Source organism: Aythya ferina, assembly GCF_964211825.1.
Source record: "Aythya ferina genome assembly, chromosome: 10".
In the NCBI taxonomy this organism is placed as follows: Eukaryota; Metazoa; Chordata; class Aves; order Anseriformes; family Anatidae; genus Aythya; species Aythya ferina.
In genome coordinates, this window is record NC_140306.1 from 327,358 (window position 1) to 343,826 (window position 16,469).

Here is a 16,469-nt window from a genome sequence, read left to right on the forward strand (position 1 = left end):
CAGTGATTGATAAGCCTCTGCCAGAATGAACCATGCTGTGGTCTTATCTGTATAATCCCTGTTTGTGTGTCTGAAGACTGATAGAGCCAAAAATCTAGACAAAAAGATAAGGCTGAAGATGTATGGTAATGTTTTGGAAATTTAATTTAGTGTAGAAAATACCCCTTTTAAAGATATGTTATTAACTGCTGTCAAGTGACAGCCATTTGGCCTTCACGTGCCCTAGATGAATTCAGCGAAGTTGTATCAGACCCCTTCGGGACGTACCATCCATGCTGCTAACCAGGCTTCTTCCCTGGCATGCTCTGGATGCATGAAATCTGCATGATTGCTTTGTGATGGGGCTTGTCAACAAAGGCTACAGCTGGGTTATGAATCACTTTAATTTGTCATGTGAGCTGGTTTCACACCAATGTCTCTAGAGGGAAAATGCTGGAAGGCTGGGGGAGGGAGGAGAGGGGATGTCAGACACAATCCCCTGGCCCTGATTCTTGATGGAAATGTTTCTCCATCTCCACCAGCTAATGACTAGTCCTAATTTAATAGAATGAAGTGAAGTGGTCAATGTAAAATGTATGTGTTTTGTTTTCACATCTGAGTCTAACGTAGCCACAAGTCACAGTCTGAAGTGATTGGGGGTGTTATCAGTCACACAATCTGACATTTTGCCAAGAGGTCTCTTTTGTCTCTTCTCTGAAGTGTGAAAATGAGGGATGTTATTTCTTGTGTTCTGTAAGGAAAAATGTGGGTTGCTGAGTCTTAAGAAGCCATTAGATGAAGGGAAACAGAAAAAGGAAGAAGACAGGAAAGAAAAAATCCTACCAAACAACAAAAGAACAACCAGACGCCTTCCTTCTGATAATCACGCAAATACTGGACCTCTAGGGATGCTTAATGGAAGACATTTTAGGAAGCACCTGAAAAATTGCCATGGAAGTTTCCCAGCCATCGTATTGTCTACTGTATCCTTTACTGGGACGGCTGGGGAGTGGGGGTGGGGAGAGAGGGAGGACAACAAAGGAAGTAAAATTTGATTGTTTTATTTTGTATTTATTTATTCAGTTGTCATTAATAACAAAAATGAAACTATCCACCCCTGCCTGAGTTCCCTTGGCACTTAGTTAAAGTATACAATTATGCAAAATAGCCAGACTCCCACTGCACATTATCCCAAGCAGCAAAAACATGAAGCAAACGTAAGCCCTTCCACAGAGACAAATTACTCACCCATCAAAAGAATTACTCACTACGGACAAGTAGACTTTTACAAGGTTGATTTAAGTGTGAAGATGAATGTTACAGCTGGTGAGAATTCATTAGTCAATGAATGTGCAGCAAAGGGAAAAAAGAGATGAGGAGACTGGATTTGTTTTTTTCTGAGGGGAAGAGGTCTTACAGTGGGCTGCTCAAAATGAAGCATCTTCCTTTCCCAAATCAGGGAGATAAGTGATCATGTGTCAAACTTCTAAGCTCTTAATTATCCCTAATAAAACAAAAATACTTTCCTGAAGTATATTTGCATTAGTAGATACCTTGCAAACAAGACTTTGTTCCCTAAGAAAGAGGCAATGAGTGCACAAACCCCTTTTTCGAATGCTCTCAGCATGTTTCCTTTTCTTTCCTGATACGTACAGAGCCAGGGATCTGTATGGCCACCTTGTGATCTGGCTGTTTTGTGGCTCTCTTGGCAATTGCCTGTGTCAGGGCTGATTAACATGCAATTGCAAACCATCCTCTCCTGGTCCTGAGCAGCCAGTACAACTCCACAGCTCTTCCCAACAAATTAGGAATCTGGCCTTGCAACAAGCAGCTCCCCACAGCAGCCGTACTGCAATCCTGGTAAACAACATATGTGGGGATGAGCTGGTGAAGCTGCTGTAAAGGCGTTTGATGCTCTTGCATTCCTGTTCCTGCACTGCACACAGACCTGCTGTCACAGCAAGCAGAGCCCACCTGTTGGCAGCGTGAAAGCAGAGGCTAAAATTCAGCATCTGTGTATGTGTGATGACTGTGGAGTATCCCAGTCCCTCTGAATGAGGGTGATCAGACCCCACAACAGCAGAGCACACCTGGGCAGCCAGCGTACCTTGAGCTGAAGCCAGCCGTGTGCCCAGTGGGCAACGTGCCCAGTGTCTGTCTACACCTCTGCTGGGCATTGTGCAGGTCTGTGTCTGCTCCAGGACAGCTTCCCTGGCTACCTGGCGTTTCCTAGGTCTGCTCATGCTGCAGTAGCTTCCTGGGATGCTTCCCTCTGCTGAGTCCACAGAGGTTGCGCACATGAGCAGAGGGAAGAGCTGGCCCCCTTGGAGCAAGCAGACCTTGGCTCTTTTTGTCTGATTTGGCAGCAAGGAGCTCTAGCCAGTTGTGATTAGGTCCCCATGCAAAGCGGATGCAAAGTTTTGTGCAACAAGTGAAGTGGCATAAGTGAACTGATACAGCTTCTCTTGCTCTCTTTCCCCATCTATTGTGTAGGATCAGAGCTATTAGATCTGAAGCTAATTAAGTGTGAGACCCCAGCACGGGAACAAAAGTATTGGCCACTGGTTCCTTTAATGATTGTCTGGGAGCTGGAGTGTGATGTTCCTTTGGCACAGGGGCCACAGACAGTCTCTTGTCTTTTTTACTTCCCCTTCCCCCAGCTTTCTGTGTAGAAAGAAGGAAAGAAAAACAGGTTTGCTAACAGTGCCAATCTGGAGGCAAGAGGTACATTTACATTCAAAACCTGGCATGAATGTCCAGCTGGAGGAGTTTCTAAGCAAGGCAAAAGCTAGCAAATGAAAGAAGTTGGGCAATTACGCTCATTTGTCTGCCTTGTTTTCATTGAAATAATTCAGGCAAGGCCAACTGTGTTACTCAGATTCTCTAAGGTATAATTTAGGCATGAGTTGTTTACAATCAACTCTCATTTGCATCAACTGGGAGGAAAACATGGGTTCTGTTGGATATTTCAACTGGTGAGTTAATTACTAGTTTAACCACTAATATTTATTCAACCTTCTGCATCAGAGCACCCACCAGGCCAGATCCTGCCACTCTTGCTGCAGTGCTTACTCTGCAGGTTTCATGCGAGAGGGAGAGGAGCGCAGTACAATTTTGCTGAGTGGGGACTGGTGCCACAGATGGGTTAACTGAAAGCCCTAGAAACACTGGATCTGCTGGGAACAACGTGCACTTCCTTTCTGCAGTCCCAGGAATGACCTTAATCAAAGATATTGTTTGCTGTGGGCCGTGCTCTGTCGTCCCTGCTAGCCGTGATTATTGAACAGCTTAGCAAACGGCTCGATGAAAACAGGACTGCTTGTGGGATAGGAAACCTCAGCGTGCGCAGCAGCTCAGGGACCGGTCCCCAGGCTCCTACTTTTGTGAGTGCTGCTCAGAGGAGGCTAAACACTGCTCAACAAGGCTGAAATGAACAGGACAATTGATTGATGGCTTTGATTGAAACCAGAAGTAAGTTTTGCTGTTTTCTTTTTAAACACGGGTTTAAATAGACATCACTTAGAAGAGTAATATCGATCAGAAGATAAACCCTGTGCATGAGAGGACCCTGAAGGTGAAAAGTACCATTAAGGAGGTTAAAAGAATCTGCCCTGTATGACAAGCTGTTCTCTGTGTGACAGGACAGAAAGCACCGGGAGGGAGATAAGAAGATTACGAGGTCAGATTCCAGGTTACGGAAACCTCGGTGGCTTGCTCTGTCCTGGGCACCTCTGCATGGGCTGCAGGCAAGAGCCTAATGTGTGCCAGCTGTAGTGGGTTTGGTGCTGCTCATGTCTCTCCTCTGGGAACTGGCCCAAACCCATCAGCTAATTCTTGCACACCAGCAGCTCTTGGGGTAGGAGAAAATTTGGGGTTTGTAACTGCCTGGCCTGAAGGAGCCTGACAGACAGGGAGGGGAAAAGGCCAGTATTTCATGATAGGTCCCCTGAGTCATCTAGCGAAACACGTTTTCCTGCCATAACCCCAGCAGACCCAGGGTCGACTCTCCTGCTGGCTGAGGCTCAGGGCTGGGGGCTTGCCCCGGGTCGGTGCTGTGAGGCAGGCAGCAGGAGCTGCGGGTCTGCAGCTCCAGCTCCAGGAGGACCCAGAAGCTGCCAGAGCCCGAACCTGGCCCGACAACATCAGTAAAACGGGTTTATGGCAGTCCTGGAGAAGAAACCCTGCTGCCACCCACCCCTGGGCTGCCACCTTCAGCACAGAGCCAGTACCTGCAGCTTGTTAGCCCTCGTTATTATTAAAGCTTGTTTTTCCTGTCTCCAGGTGAACACCATGAGGCATAGGGTTGATGCCCTTTTCCTAGCCTTTCCAGGGAGAAGGAGGCCCCAGTTCAATGAAGTGGTTGCTCTGCTCTGTTATAACACATCCCTTGTGTTAAGCTCGGGTAGGGTGACGTTGTTGGTTTGACTCATTCTGTCCTGCTGGGGGTAGAAGACCCCCTAGAAGGGGGAGTTCTCCTGTGGGGGGAGTTCTCCTGTGACATCCACAACCCCTGAAATACACTGTATGCCCATGTACAATGAGATGTGGATGTGAAAATAGCAAAAAGACCACTGCTTAGCAAGATGGAACAGCTGATATTCAGGGGTCAGACGTACAGTCTTTATGGTGTTTACATTTTAAATCAGTGAGTTTTGAAAGGTCATTTTAATTATTTAGGCTGTTTGTTTGTCTCTTCTTTCTCACTTTCCCCAGCTGTACCAGCAGGTTGCCCCTTCTTTTTGCTTTAGCACTCTTGCTGCTCAGTTTCAGGGTCACAACTGCTTGTGAGTGTAGAGCAAAGAGTGTCTTTCTACCAGGCTACCCTCATAATCCAAAGAAAAAGCTGTTTTCTCTAGTTTAAAGAGTCACGTGAATGTTTCCATTAGTATGCAGTTTTTAAACTTTGTTTTACAATATTGATTTTGTGGTGAGTTCAGGCGCAAATACATTCACATGCATGCAAGCATGCTTATTCTACATAGCATATTGGCAGCCTAACATGCCTGCTAGCTCTCTTTACTAGTGCTCTTCTGCGACAAAATCCAGAATGCTACAAGCAATCCAACATAGGACTTGCTGGCATTTTAAATGTGTATGTGCTTATGTGTTTTTTTTGTTTTGTTTTGTTTTTTTCCTTGGGGGGTGGGGGGTGTGTATATATACATGTGTGTGAGAGACTTAAATTTTGGCTTATCTTTAAGATTAATGGATGTGTTGACTGCACATAAGAAATGTGTAAACCTCTAAGACTGTTGAGGTCACTACAGAAATGTCAAGAACGAAATCACACTGTTTACAATATGTCCAAAAATATACAATACCAGATGACACCCCACAAGTGACATTATACTGAAAGACAGCTATTAGAGGCAATGTAAAACATATGCTGCTGGACTCCACACATCAAAGATTTATCTACAAATTGCAGATAGCAGGCCACTGTAAGATATAGGTATGAAAGTACTTTAGGTTCCCTAGTAAAAAGTAGTGGATGGGCACATTTGTAACTGACACCTACTAATTACTAGTAAGATACTGCAAGAAGCTGACCCCACGTCTCCATTCAAATGCCAGGGCACAGTGCAAGAACTGCAGGACCTGATCGTCCCGTGCGGAGAACAATGAGGTTGAGGAGGACTTTATCGTAACAGCCAGGTGTTACCTTGCCCTTATTAGAAGCGGCACAGGCATGTTCTGGGCAGAACTTGTGTCCAGGTGAGGGTGCAGGGTAGGGCATGGGTCTTGCAGCAGGCGGGTTGGCTGGAGGGGGGCTCTTGGCTGGAATTCAGGGTGGGATGGCGTTGGGGTGGAGGTCAGGGTGCTGGAGGATGGGACGGTAATGCCGTGAGGCCCCCCGGCAGGGTCAGGGTTAGAGATGCTGATATGCTCAGTTTATTGCTGTGAATGATAATTACTGCCACAGTAAGTCATTGAGATGATGCTGTCAAGGGCTATCTTAACAGGGCCCCCTGTGGCTGGGACTGGCTGAGATGGGGAGGCTGGGGTTAACTCCAGCTGGGGACTGGGCTAGCAGAGACCGTGAGCCAGCGTTACAGCTGGATACAGAAGCTATGGGACCGTGCGCTGGGCTGGGTTTGGCAAGGGCTGGATGCCTGACCTAGAGCTAAAGCATTGACAAGTGACTTGAAGCTGGAGCTGACCTTGGCAGAAGCCCAAGACTTTTCACGGGCCCTGGGTCCAGCGGCATCGGCTGGGCTGGGTTCAGGGCAGGTGACGGCCGTGGCCGCTGGGCTGGCACCAGCACTGGGCCTGTTGCAGGGCTGGGATGCCACCAGGGACACACACAGGCTTGCTGGTGGCAGGGCCTGCTAGGCTGAGGATGTTCCTGGAGCTGTTCTGGGGGTCTGCTCTGTGCAGCAGAATGCTTAGAGCTGGACACGCCAAATAGAGAGTTGACTCAGAACTTGTGAGGTTTTAATCAAAATGATTAGGTTTGTTTTAAGGTGTACAAAACAAACAATAATTATAAAGTTAACCACATTTCCCTTTCACTTAAAAGCACTTAATGAACATCAGTGCTGAAGCCTCAACAAGTCCTGCAAACATGGAAGAGAATAGAGTCAAAACTACTGAGGTAAGTCAAATCGCTCTGAATTAACAAGGGCTGCGTGGACTGTAATAATGTATTTACAGCCTGGTGATTATTCCATGAGAAAGAAGGGAAGGGTTTAAATCCTTGTTTAGTTTAAGCTGCATTTTAGTGCAGCCAGCCCTTCAGTAGTACACAGTTAAAAATGTAGTCTGTCAAATCCCACTGACATATTTTGGCAATAGATATTTCCTCTAATTGAAAGCAATTGTTGTGCTGTAAGCTTTCCTCCTTTCCCATTTGTTTTGGTTAACGGGTAGTAGTGGCCCGTCTACTTAAGCACGTATTGAGCAACTGCTCACTGGAAAGTTAGCATATTGCGAAGAGTGTGGCACGATCCTGCCTGACTTCATAAGGAAAAACTTCCTCCGGGCTTTGGCGGGGGACATTGAACAAAGCTGGTGGGATCGGCCCCGCTGGCTGTCGTTGCAGGGCCTTGCCGCGTGGGTCAGCTAGGGGCTTCGTGTGCGAATCCCGGGGTAAGAAGCAGGCTCGCTTCCAAAGCGGCCATGCTTTGTTTTGAACAATCAGCCCGGCCCCCGCTGCGAATCCCACGAGGGGATGCTCTGCTTTATGTTGCGCTCGCTTCCTTTGCTGGGAGCCAAATGCTGCATCCCACGCTGCTGGAACTCAGTCAGAAGCAGCGGGACCAGAGCCGGGGCCTGACGTGGACGGGACGCGGCCGTCCCTGCGTCGGGCGCTGCCGTGGCTCCGGCGGCAGCACGAGTTCGTGAGCGGGCCGGGCCCCCGCCCCGGGCACACCGCTGCCCGAGCAGCACCGGGGGCTGCTCCCTGCCCCCCCCCCTGCACTGCCGCTGGCCCCGGTACACGCTCAATTTCTTGCAGAGCAGAGCTGGAGACATGTTTGAGCTTACTGGCTGTGCTTCCAGCCCTGATGGGTGTGAGACTGGGGGGGCAGTGAGCGCTGAGCCCTTTCTTAACCTCTAGAGAGAAAACCAAAAAGCAGCAGGTCACAAAGTGGTCCTGTGGGAAGGTGGGGAGCCTGCTGCTGCTGCTTCCCAGCTGAGGGCCCAGCCTGTAAAACCAAAACTCCTTTCCATCCTCAGCAACGGTGTCAAATCCCAGCACAGCCTACAAAACATACATTTTTTATTGCCTGGTGATAAACCTCCTTGTCTGGAAAATCCTGCCATTATTGTGTGTGTGTGAACTTTCACCAGTACTGAATCCATCATTAACCCAGAAGGAGACCTTTTCATGCTCACAACCTCTGTCTGCACAGCTCCTCTCTGGAGGCAAATCCCTCACGGTGAGCACGTCAGCTGGCTGCATGCTGCGGACAAGGTTATGACTGCATTACATACTCTGCTCTATATTACACTGGGAAAGGTTCATCTTCGAAAACAAAGAGATTTGAGGGGAAAAAAGCATGATTCTTCTCAGAAAGTGCCACATGTCCCCATAAATCCCTCTCGCCCTTGCTCAGACCAGGGCTGGAAGCCAGCAACACGGTGGCAGTGGAACCTGCCAGTGCAATTCCTGCAACAGCCATTTGCAGTGAAGCCTGAGCCCACACCACAGCTCGTGCTTAGATTAAAGGACGTTTGGGAAGGGACCTTGCCTTAATCTTTCTGCTAAGCACCTAGCAGAATCCCAGTGTGCTAAATCATTAGTAATAACAGTAATGACAGCCTGGCCTCCTTCTCCATGAGCTGTGCTCACGATACAGATTAGTAACAATAAAATAGGGACCCAGTCCACACTCATCCAAAAATATACTGAGAATTGCTAATCAGTCTATTTCTAAGCCCTCTGTTATTTGAGTGCCCTGAAGTACATTTGTGAGCACTTTGCTGATGCATCCAGCCTGATGACACCAGGCACTAACAACTAACTGGACAAAGCCGGGTGGCAGGCAGGACTGGACAGCATCAGGTAAGTGCGGTGATCAGGAGCAGTTCTTGTGCAGGTAATGATTTCTCTGAGTCTGAGCGCATCTCTGCTCACCTTTAGTTCCCCTTGCACTTCCTCAGCACCCGGAGACCTCCTGGCATCCTCTGTCCTGCCTCTGGAACCCTTTCCTCGGAGAGCCACCAGCAGCCTCTCTCAGGATGAGGGCAGTGCGTGAGCTGGACCCCTGCTCTGATCCGCTACAGCTATCCATCGGCCATTTTGCATCGTTATGTGTTTGAGAGGGAAAGACAGCGGCCAAATGGATTCAAAACAAGTGCTGATGAATGTGAATCTACCCCAAGGTCTCTCACTAACCTGCCCTGCAATCTCATAGAAAATAAACCGAAGACCCCACTTAGAGGCAAGGTGTGAAGATTGACAAACGTGAGACCTGGCTGTCTGGCCCGGAGCAGCTGTGTATTCTGACGTGACCTGGTGCAGGCGGGTGAGTGCCCAGCGGCAGCTCCTGTGTGACTGAGGCCAAGCGTTGCCTTTCCTCTGCCAGGACGTGAGGAGCCCACCACGTCTGGGGCTTGTACCCACAGCAGGACTGAGGCTGCTCCACGCAGCCCCACACGCCTCTGCCCTCCCGTGCAGCCCAGCCCCGAGCACCTGCGGTACCCACGGGGTCCCTGCACAGAGGCAGAGGTAGCCCCAGGAGCCTGTCCCGTGCATGTCTGCTGAGTCAAACCTCACCATCTCCCATGTGCAAGGGCGAGTTTTCTTCCCAAATCCACAGGGCACTTTATGGTTACCTTGCACACAAACCCCACTAAATAAATAGATGTTTATGCCCCCCTGTATTAAAGTGATTAGGTCCTTTTTTTTTTTTTTTTTCTTTGACAGTGTTGAGTCAATATAACCTGAGTAATTGCATGAGTAACTCATGTTTCCCCTAAAGGGAAACTGTTCTCGTGTAAATATATTTATTAATAATTAAAGTGTTTTTGAGTTCTTATGCGCACAGCCCCTCTCCCCCACAGAGATATCTGAAAAGCTGTTGTCTTTAAACCTGCACAGAAGTCACACAGGAGAAGGGATTTTGGCAGGGGGGTGAATGCCTATTGCAGGAGGCATGTGGTTTAATTTTGACCTTTCCTTTTTTCTTCCTGAACAAAAAAATAATGGTGAGATCTGTGTATGAGAGATTTAAAAACCTCTACTACTCCATTAGGAGCATTACCCTGAAATACTCACTAGAGCTTCTAGCAGCCCAGATAATAGGGGTGGGAAATCATTTCTGGAAAATATTCCCCTCAAAGCATCTTACCAGAGGATTGTTTCCTAACAACAACAATAAAATCTTTGTCAAACAATCCTTCAATACCACAAATACTTTGGCTTTAATTGTATCAGTGTAGCTAACTGCTCACCATAGGAAATGGGAGTCAGAGCTCCTGGGGGATTTTTTTTCTTACAAAGCAACTACTGAATACCTTTGGGTAAGTCAAACATTTTCGTATGCTCTTTGGCCTATATATTTTTTTTTTTATTTTTAACTGACTGTAATCTGGAACCTAATTTAATATGCCTTAAAAGGCTGATTCCACATGGAAGATGCTCTACTATCAGGATAAGCAGCCATAAGAAATCCTAAAATAGGCAGATTAAGGGTTTGGGATCATGGGGGTTTATTTCTATGCAATTAAAGACACGATCACATTTAAATATTGCTATCTTGTAGTTTAAAAAAAGATCCAACAACTGGGAGTCCCACATTCAGAAACAGCTAATAACTCTACTAATTAAGGATATGATTACCAGAGACAATGAGTTAGCACGAAAGCACAACATTTAATTCAATGCACTTTTTTGGTGGACATGGCGTGGCCAAAGCAGTTGCGTATTAATTAGTGCTCTGAAGAGAGCGAGGAGGACAGGAAGGGGGTGAGGAAAATTGGCAGGTGTAGAAATGAGATTAGACAACAACAGAGGATTTTCCTCTCCAGAACAGAAGTCGTGCAGAATTCTCATCAGCCTCGCTACCATGTTTTGTATAAATGAAAATAAGCACCACGAGAACGGGCAGGGTGATAAGGCACAGCTTGGGGACAGGAGGGAATACAGCTTTCCAGGGCTCATCTGATTTCCTACCCTTGCTTTAAATGCTGACAGCTATTTGTGGATGGTGAGGTGCTTCTGTACTCAACCCTGTGCAGGGGACACACTCCCCTACACTCCCCTATTGCAAGGAGACTTGTGTCATTGTAATGATACACAGCTGTAGCTGCATGGTGAAAGCAAGGCTACAAGCTTCCCCTCTGCTTTCCTCCACACGTGGGTGCTCCGGCTGGGTCTCTGCTCATAGTGGAAACTCAGGATTGAGACGAGGACACTGAGGATAAAGCCACGTGCCTGGCTTTCAGCTCTGCCCTTGCTTTGGCTGCAAGCATCCCCAGGGTGCCAAGGGTCGGGGTACTGCAGCGCCCTGCAGCCCTCCCGTGCCCCCTCGGCGCCTGCCTGGGGTCTGGGCGGCTCTGCTGAGTGCTGCTCTGGGCAGCTGCTCGGGGCCGCTCCACTCACGCTGCGGGGCTGTGAGCCCTGAGCAAACAAAGCATCTGTTGCACAGAGTGCAGCCCGGGCAGGCTCCTGCCGCAGGATCGTTCGTGGCTTTCTTTGTACTCTTACCTGGCCGCGCTCCTCGGTCCGAGGGCATCCCTCCCCACAAGGGGGGGAGCACGCGTGCCCACGGACGTGGGAAGAGCTGCCGGGGATGTGAATTTACACTTTCACCCACCCAGGTAGAGCGTTCCCACGCCGATAAGGAAGGGCGGATCAGAGGCTGCGCTATCTCGGGGCCATCCCCCCCACCCCGTGCATTTCAGTGGGTGGAATTTGGAAATATCAACGCTTCTTTCTCTTATTTATTTATTTATTCATTCCCTTTCTACAGTTAAAGAAGAGCCCGATGGAGGGCAGAGGAGACGCGCGGTCCTGTTCCGAACTCTGCCTTTGGCTCCTCGTGCGGGCAAAGCTCCCTCCGGAGGTGGGGCCCCGAGGAGCCGCACGCCGCTCCCCGCGCCGGGGGCCGGTTCCCGGGGGAGCTGCCCGCGGCCGGGGCCGGGGCCGGGAACCGACCCGAGGCCGCGGCCGTGCCCGGCGTTCCCCCGGGGCCGCGCTGCCCCCGGCCCCCCGCTCCGTCCGGGCTCGCAGCCCGCAGCGGGCGCGGCCGCCCGGACGGGACGGGCCCTGCAGCCCCCGGCACGTCTGCCCGCTCCGTCCCTGCCCGCTCCGTCCCTGCCCGCCCCGGCCCCGCCGCCGCCTCCTCGCGCCCCTGCCCGGGGCCGGCCGGCGGGGGGCCCGTTCTACCCCCCCCCCCCCCCGGGGCTGGCCGCTCCGCTCCGCCGCTGGGGAAGGCGCCGCGTCCTTCGGCCGCCCCTCCGCCGGTTCTGCGCGAAACCGGCTGGGGAGAAGCGGGGCGGCGGAGCAGAGCCGTGCCCGGGGCAGGGGGGCCGCGGCGCTCGTGCCCCCGCCCGGTGCGGGGCCGGCCCGCGGCGCGGGGAAAAATACCCGCGACTTAATCATCTTCACATGACAAACCCCGAATAAGAAAGAAGTGAGTAACGCCAAGAAGGGCGGGGGCGGGGGCGGGCGGAGGGAGGGAGGCGCGGCCGTGAGCGCGCCCCGCCGCCCCCCGCCGCGCAGCGCCGCGCACCCGCGCACCCGCCGCGGCCGCCACTTCCCGCGGGCGTCGCTCGGCGGCGGGCGCGCAGCCCCCGCAGGAAGCGGCCCCGCGGCCCGGCCCCTCCCGCCGCTCGCAGCGGGCTCATGCACTCGGCGGCTCCGCGGCGGCGCGGGCGGCGGGATGGCTCCGGCTCCGGCCCCGGCCCCGGCCCCGGCGGCGGGCGCTGAGCCGCGGCCCCCTGCGCTGCTGCCGCTGCTGCTGCCGCTGCTGCCGCTGCTGCTGCCCGGCCGCGCCGCCGGCCTGGAGGTGCAGCGCAAGTTCCTCTCGCCCACCCCCACCAACAACTTCGCGCTGGACGGCCCCGGCTCCCGCGTCTACCTGGCGGCCGTCAACCGCCTGTTCCAGCTGTCGGGGGGCGAGCTGGCGCTGCAGGCGGAGGCGGCGGTGGGGCCGGTGCTGGACAGCCCCCTGTGCCACGCGCCGCAGCTGCCGCAGGCCTCCTGCGAGCACCCCAAGGTGCTCACCAACAACTACAACAAGATCCTCCAGCCCGACCCCGAGCAGGGCGTCCTCGTCGTCTGCGGCTCCATCTACCAGGGCCTCTGCCAGCTCCGCAGCATGACCAATATCTCGGCCGTGGCCGTGCGCTTCCCGCCGGGCGGCAGCGACGCGGTCACCGTCTTCCCCAGCATGCTGAACGTGGCGGCCAACCACCCCAACGCCTCCACCGTGGGGCTGGTGCTGCGCCGCGGCGGCGGCGGCGGCGGGGCGCGGCTGCTGGTGGCCGCCACCTACACGGGCTTCGGCAGCCCCTTCTTCCCCCGCAACCGCAGCCTGGAGGACCACCGCTTCGAGAACACGCCCGAGATCGCCATCCGCGCGCTCAACGCCCGCGGCGACCTGGCCAAGCTCTTCACCTTCGACATCAACCCGTCCGACGACAACATCTTCAAGATCAAGCAGGTCGCCAAGGCGCGCCACAAGCTCAGCTTCGTGCGCGCCTTCCTGCAGCGCGGCGCCGCGCCGCCCGCCCGCCGCCCCTACGCCTACCTGGCGCTCAACAGCGAGGCCAACGCGGGCGACAAGGAGAGCCCCTCGCACAGCCTGCTGGCCCGCATCTGCCTGGGCGACGCGGCCGAGGCCACGCTCAACGGCAGCGGCGAGACCAAGAAGCTGACCGAGTCCTACATCCAGCTGGGGCTGCGCTGCGGCGGCGCCGCCGACGCCTTCACCCGCCTCGTCTCCGTCTTCCCGGCGCGGGCGGCCTGGCGCAGCCCCTCGGGCCCGGCCGCGGCCCCGCCGCCCGAGGAGGAGCTGCTCTTCGGCGTCTTCGAGCGCGCCGGGCCGGGCGGCGGCGGCGGGCGGCCGCTCTCGGCGCTCTGCATCTTCCGCTTCGCCGAGATCGAGGAGACGATCCGGGCGGCGCGCAACTCCTGCTTCGTCAGCCCCGCCGCCGGCATGGTCACCGTGCTGGACAGCGTGGTGCAGGGCACCGGCCCTGCCTGCGAGAAGCGCAACATCCAGGTACGGCGGGCACCTGCCGGGCCGGGCGGCGCCACGGGGAGCGACGCCGGGCAGCGCCCTCGAGCAGCGCCGACGGGGCGCCCCGAGGCTGCGGCCGGCGGGGGGCGACGGCCCCGGCCCGCCCCGTCCGCTGCCGCCCGAGCGGCCCCGCTCCGCCGGCCGGTCCCGCCGCCTCCCCCGGCAGGCGCGCACGGCGCTCGGCACGGGGGAGCGGAGGGAGCGCGTGTGCGCTGCTGCGTGCGTGCGCCGCGGGGCTCCGTCCCGGGGCAGCGATATTCCCACGTTCCGTGCCGCAGAGACCCGGCGCTGACTCAGAGGCTCGGCGTCCGGCCGCGCTCCCTGCACGGCCGGGAGGGGGCTGGGGGGGGGAGCACCGCCAGCCGCAGCTGCTCCCTTCCCACGTCCCGTCCCGCCGCGGCCGGGCAGCCCCGCGAGGGGAGGCGCGCACACAGGCGGCCTTGTTCCGTTGCGTTCGGGGGAAAAGTTTGCCGCTGTCACGATTTGTTACCAAGTGGACGTAAATGTTAACGCCGGATAAAGACGGCTGTTTTCCCTTTCACTAAAGACGTGCACTGTTTGGAGAGAAAGAAAGAGAGAGAAACAAAGAAAGAGAAAGAGCTGCTTTAACAGTGCATTTTTCCCTTCCTCTGGGAAGGATGCATAACTCAGCTCCATCAAAGATCGTAAAAACATCTGTTGGATTTCAAAGGCAAGATAGAGCATTTGGGCTTGGGCTTCCCTGTGCAATGCCAGTGGCAAGGAGAGAAAGGTTTCCCATGGTAACCGAAGTGTTTAGTGTGGCATCTCCATGCTGCGTTAAAATATGTAGTCTTAATGCACTGGTTCGTAGACCTACTCTAGCAAAGTTGAATAGTTTTTCCCTGGTGGCAATCTACAAGCTGCCTGACAGCCAGGCAATCTGGTAGTTGTCCTGGCTTTTGAGTTAATTCCACAAAGAGTCAGCGCATTAAACACTAGGAGCCCAGTCCTCAAGTTTTGGCATGGTCACGGCTCTCAGAGGAGGCACTGGGAGTCGGGAATCCTATTTACAGGGCAGGAAAGCACCCGCAGGTCTTGCTGGCCGGGGCTGATGCTCAGCATCCCTGCAAATCTGACACTCAGCACCTTGCAGGATTGTAGCATCTCTGTCACACGGGTTGAGAGGAGGCACTGCAGCTAAGAAGTCTGGAGAGTGCTTAAGAGTTAGAAGCACAGTTTTAATTGAAACTCAATGGCAGAGAGACACCCAGTTCCCTAGAGCTCCCTCAGCGCTTCTCGATGGTTGAGAAAACACTGCCTTTTCTAACTTTTGTTATTAAGGAAAATAATTACAAGTAACAGCAGTGTAATAACATTCGAAATATCAAGTGCCATATCCAATAAGCTATGCAGACAGTTAATTCCATAGTGACTCCAGAGAGACCCTGAGCTCACTGAGATGAGATTTCTCTCCATCTCTGAATCTGGCCTTTAATGTGGATGCACTGCGAAGTGTAGTCCTGGTATTGGTTCTTTCCTCTGAATGCCCTGTGGCTGGTGGAGGAGGACAACCAGAAGTATGTTGTCAGTTCATTCTGCGAAGGAAGTCTGTGTTCCTGAAAGGGTAAGCAATCAGGTATGTGAGGTTCAGGGGAGCGAGCTAGAAAATTCCGAGCCTCCAGTCCTATGGAAGTCACCAGACACCCGCTGTGTTTAGCTTTGTGGTGAGATCAGGCTGCAAGAAAATTTGTTTAAATGGAAACAGCAGTATGGCTGGTGATTATAAAGGGTGGACAGGGAAAACGGGGTTCTGGTTTATCTGGTGCTGTGTGGCTGTCCTCAAGCCAGTCATTTAATTGTAGGTGCCTCAGTTTCCTGATTTGAGGCACACTCCTGTATCTACTACTGTTATTCAGAAGCCTAGCTCACGTGTTGTGAAAGATTACATTTGTAAAGCTGCTTCGAGATCCTTTGATGTCAAGTACAGCAGGATATAAATGAAGCATACTATTAATATTCGTTCATGCCTAATATTTCTACGCTTCCCATTTATTTGAAGCGTATTTCTCTAAAACCGCTGACCAAGCCTGCTGGGAAGCCTTCCTACCAGTCAGAAGGAGAGCCTTTCATTTTTTTTTTCCTTTTGCCTTTTACTTAATCATTAGAATTGCCAACAAGTTAACAAGCTGTTTTCGTTTTCAAGTCCCAGAGTGGCAGTGTCAAGAGAAGAGTTGTAATATTGTGTTTCTTTGTGCTGCAAAAATCTAACATCAATTTCCACCTTCAAGACAATGAAATACTCTAATACATTTTCTGTCCCAGCCCTGGGAACGCAGCAGGAAAATGTATTAAAGCAGCAGCTGGTTCAGTGGTGCAGATCAGTGTCTAGCTGCCTTCCCATTATAAGCTCCACTTTTCCAGCCGTTAGTAGGTTTCCAAGTTTTCTTTTGCCTATGCATCTCTGATAGGTGCACCGGTATTATCAAAATTGTGGTTCATTAGTTCTTCCTGTAGTCTAGGTAGTTTGGTTTTAAGCTCCTTCTGGAAAAAAAATGAAGATCTAATGATGACCTGATTCATTCCGAATACATGTTAGGCTGAAGTAGTCGGTTGTTACAAATAGGGAGCACTGGCTGTTAGGCGTAATGCGGTGTGAAAGGAAAATCATTGCCCCCTTGTGTGTTGTTCTGTCTAATTGAATGCTCCTCTCCTGCAGCACTTAGCTGTGACTCAGCCGGGGAGCCGCGGCACTCGGGCATGAGGGATGGGTTTTGGGAGAATGGGGCGATGGCAGGTCAGGCTCGTTACCTTCGGCGTGGTGGCAGGTGACACGGTGGG

The 16,469-nt window shown here is 52.7% G+C and overlaps 1 protein-coding gene and 1 long non-coding RNA gene across 2 annotated transcripts in view; one reads left to right on the forward strand and one right to left on the reverse strand.

Annotated features, from left to right (window-relative positions):
* Positions 1 to 992: 992 nt before the first annotated feature.
* Positions 993 to 5,688, reverse strand: LOC311442128. Its single transcript, XR_014696458.1, has 2 exons — positions 5,570 to 5,688; positions 993 to 3,467 (listed from the first exon to the last, which is right to left on the reverse strand). It is a non-coding gene; the product is annotated as an uncharacterized lncRNA (long non-coding RNA).
* A 5,528-nt stretch (positions 5,689 to 11,216) lies between these two features.
* PLXND1 (plexin D1) overlaps positions 11,217 to 16,469 on the forward strand; it is an 81,676-nt gene continuing 76,423 nt past the window's right edge. The window contains exon 1 of the mRNA XM_084530929.1: positions 11,217 to 13,652. Coding sequence (XP_084387055.1) covers positions 12,309 to 13,652 — 1,344 coding nt within the window. The 5' untranslated portion in view covers positions 11,217 to 12,308. The remainder of the gene's footprint in view (positions 13,653 to 16,469) is intronic.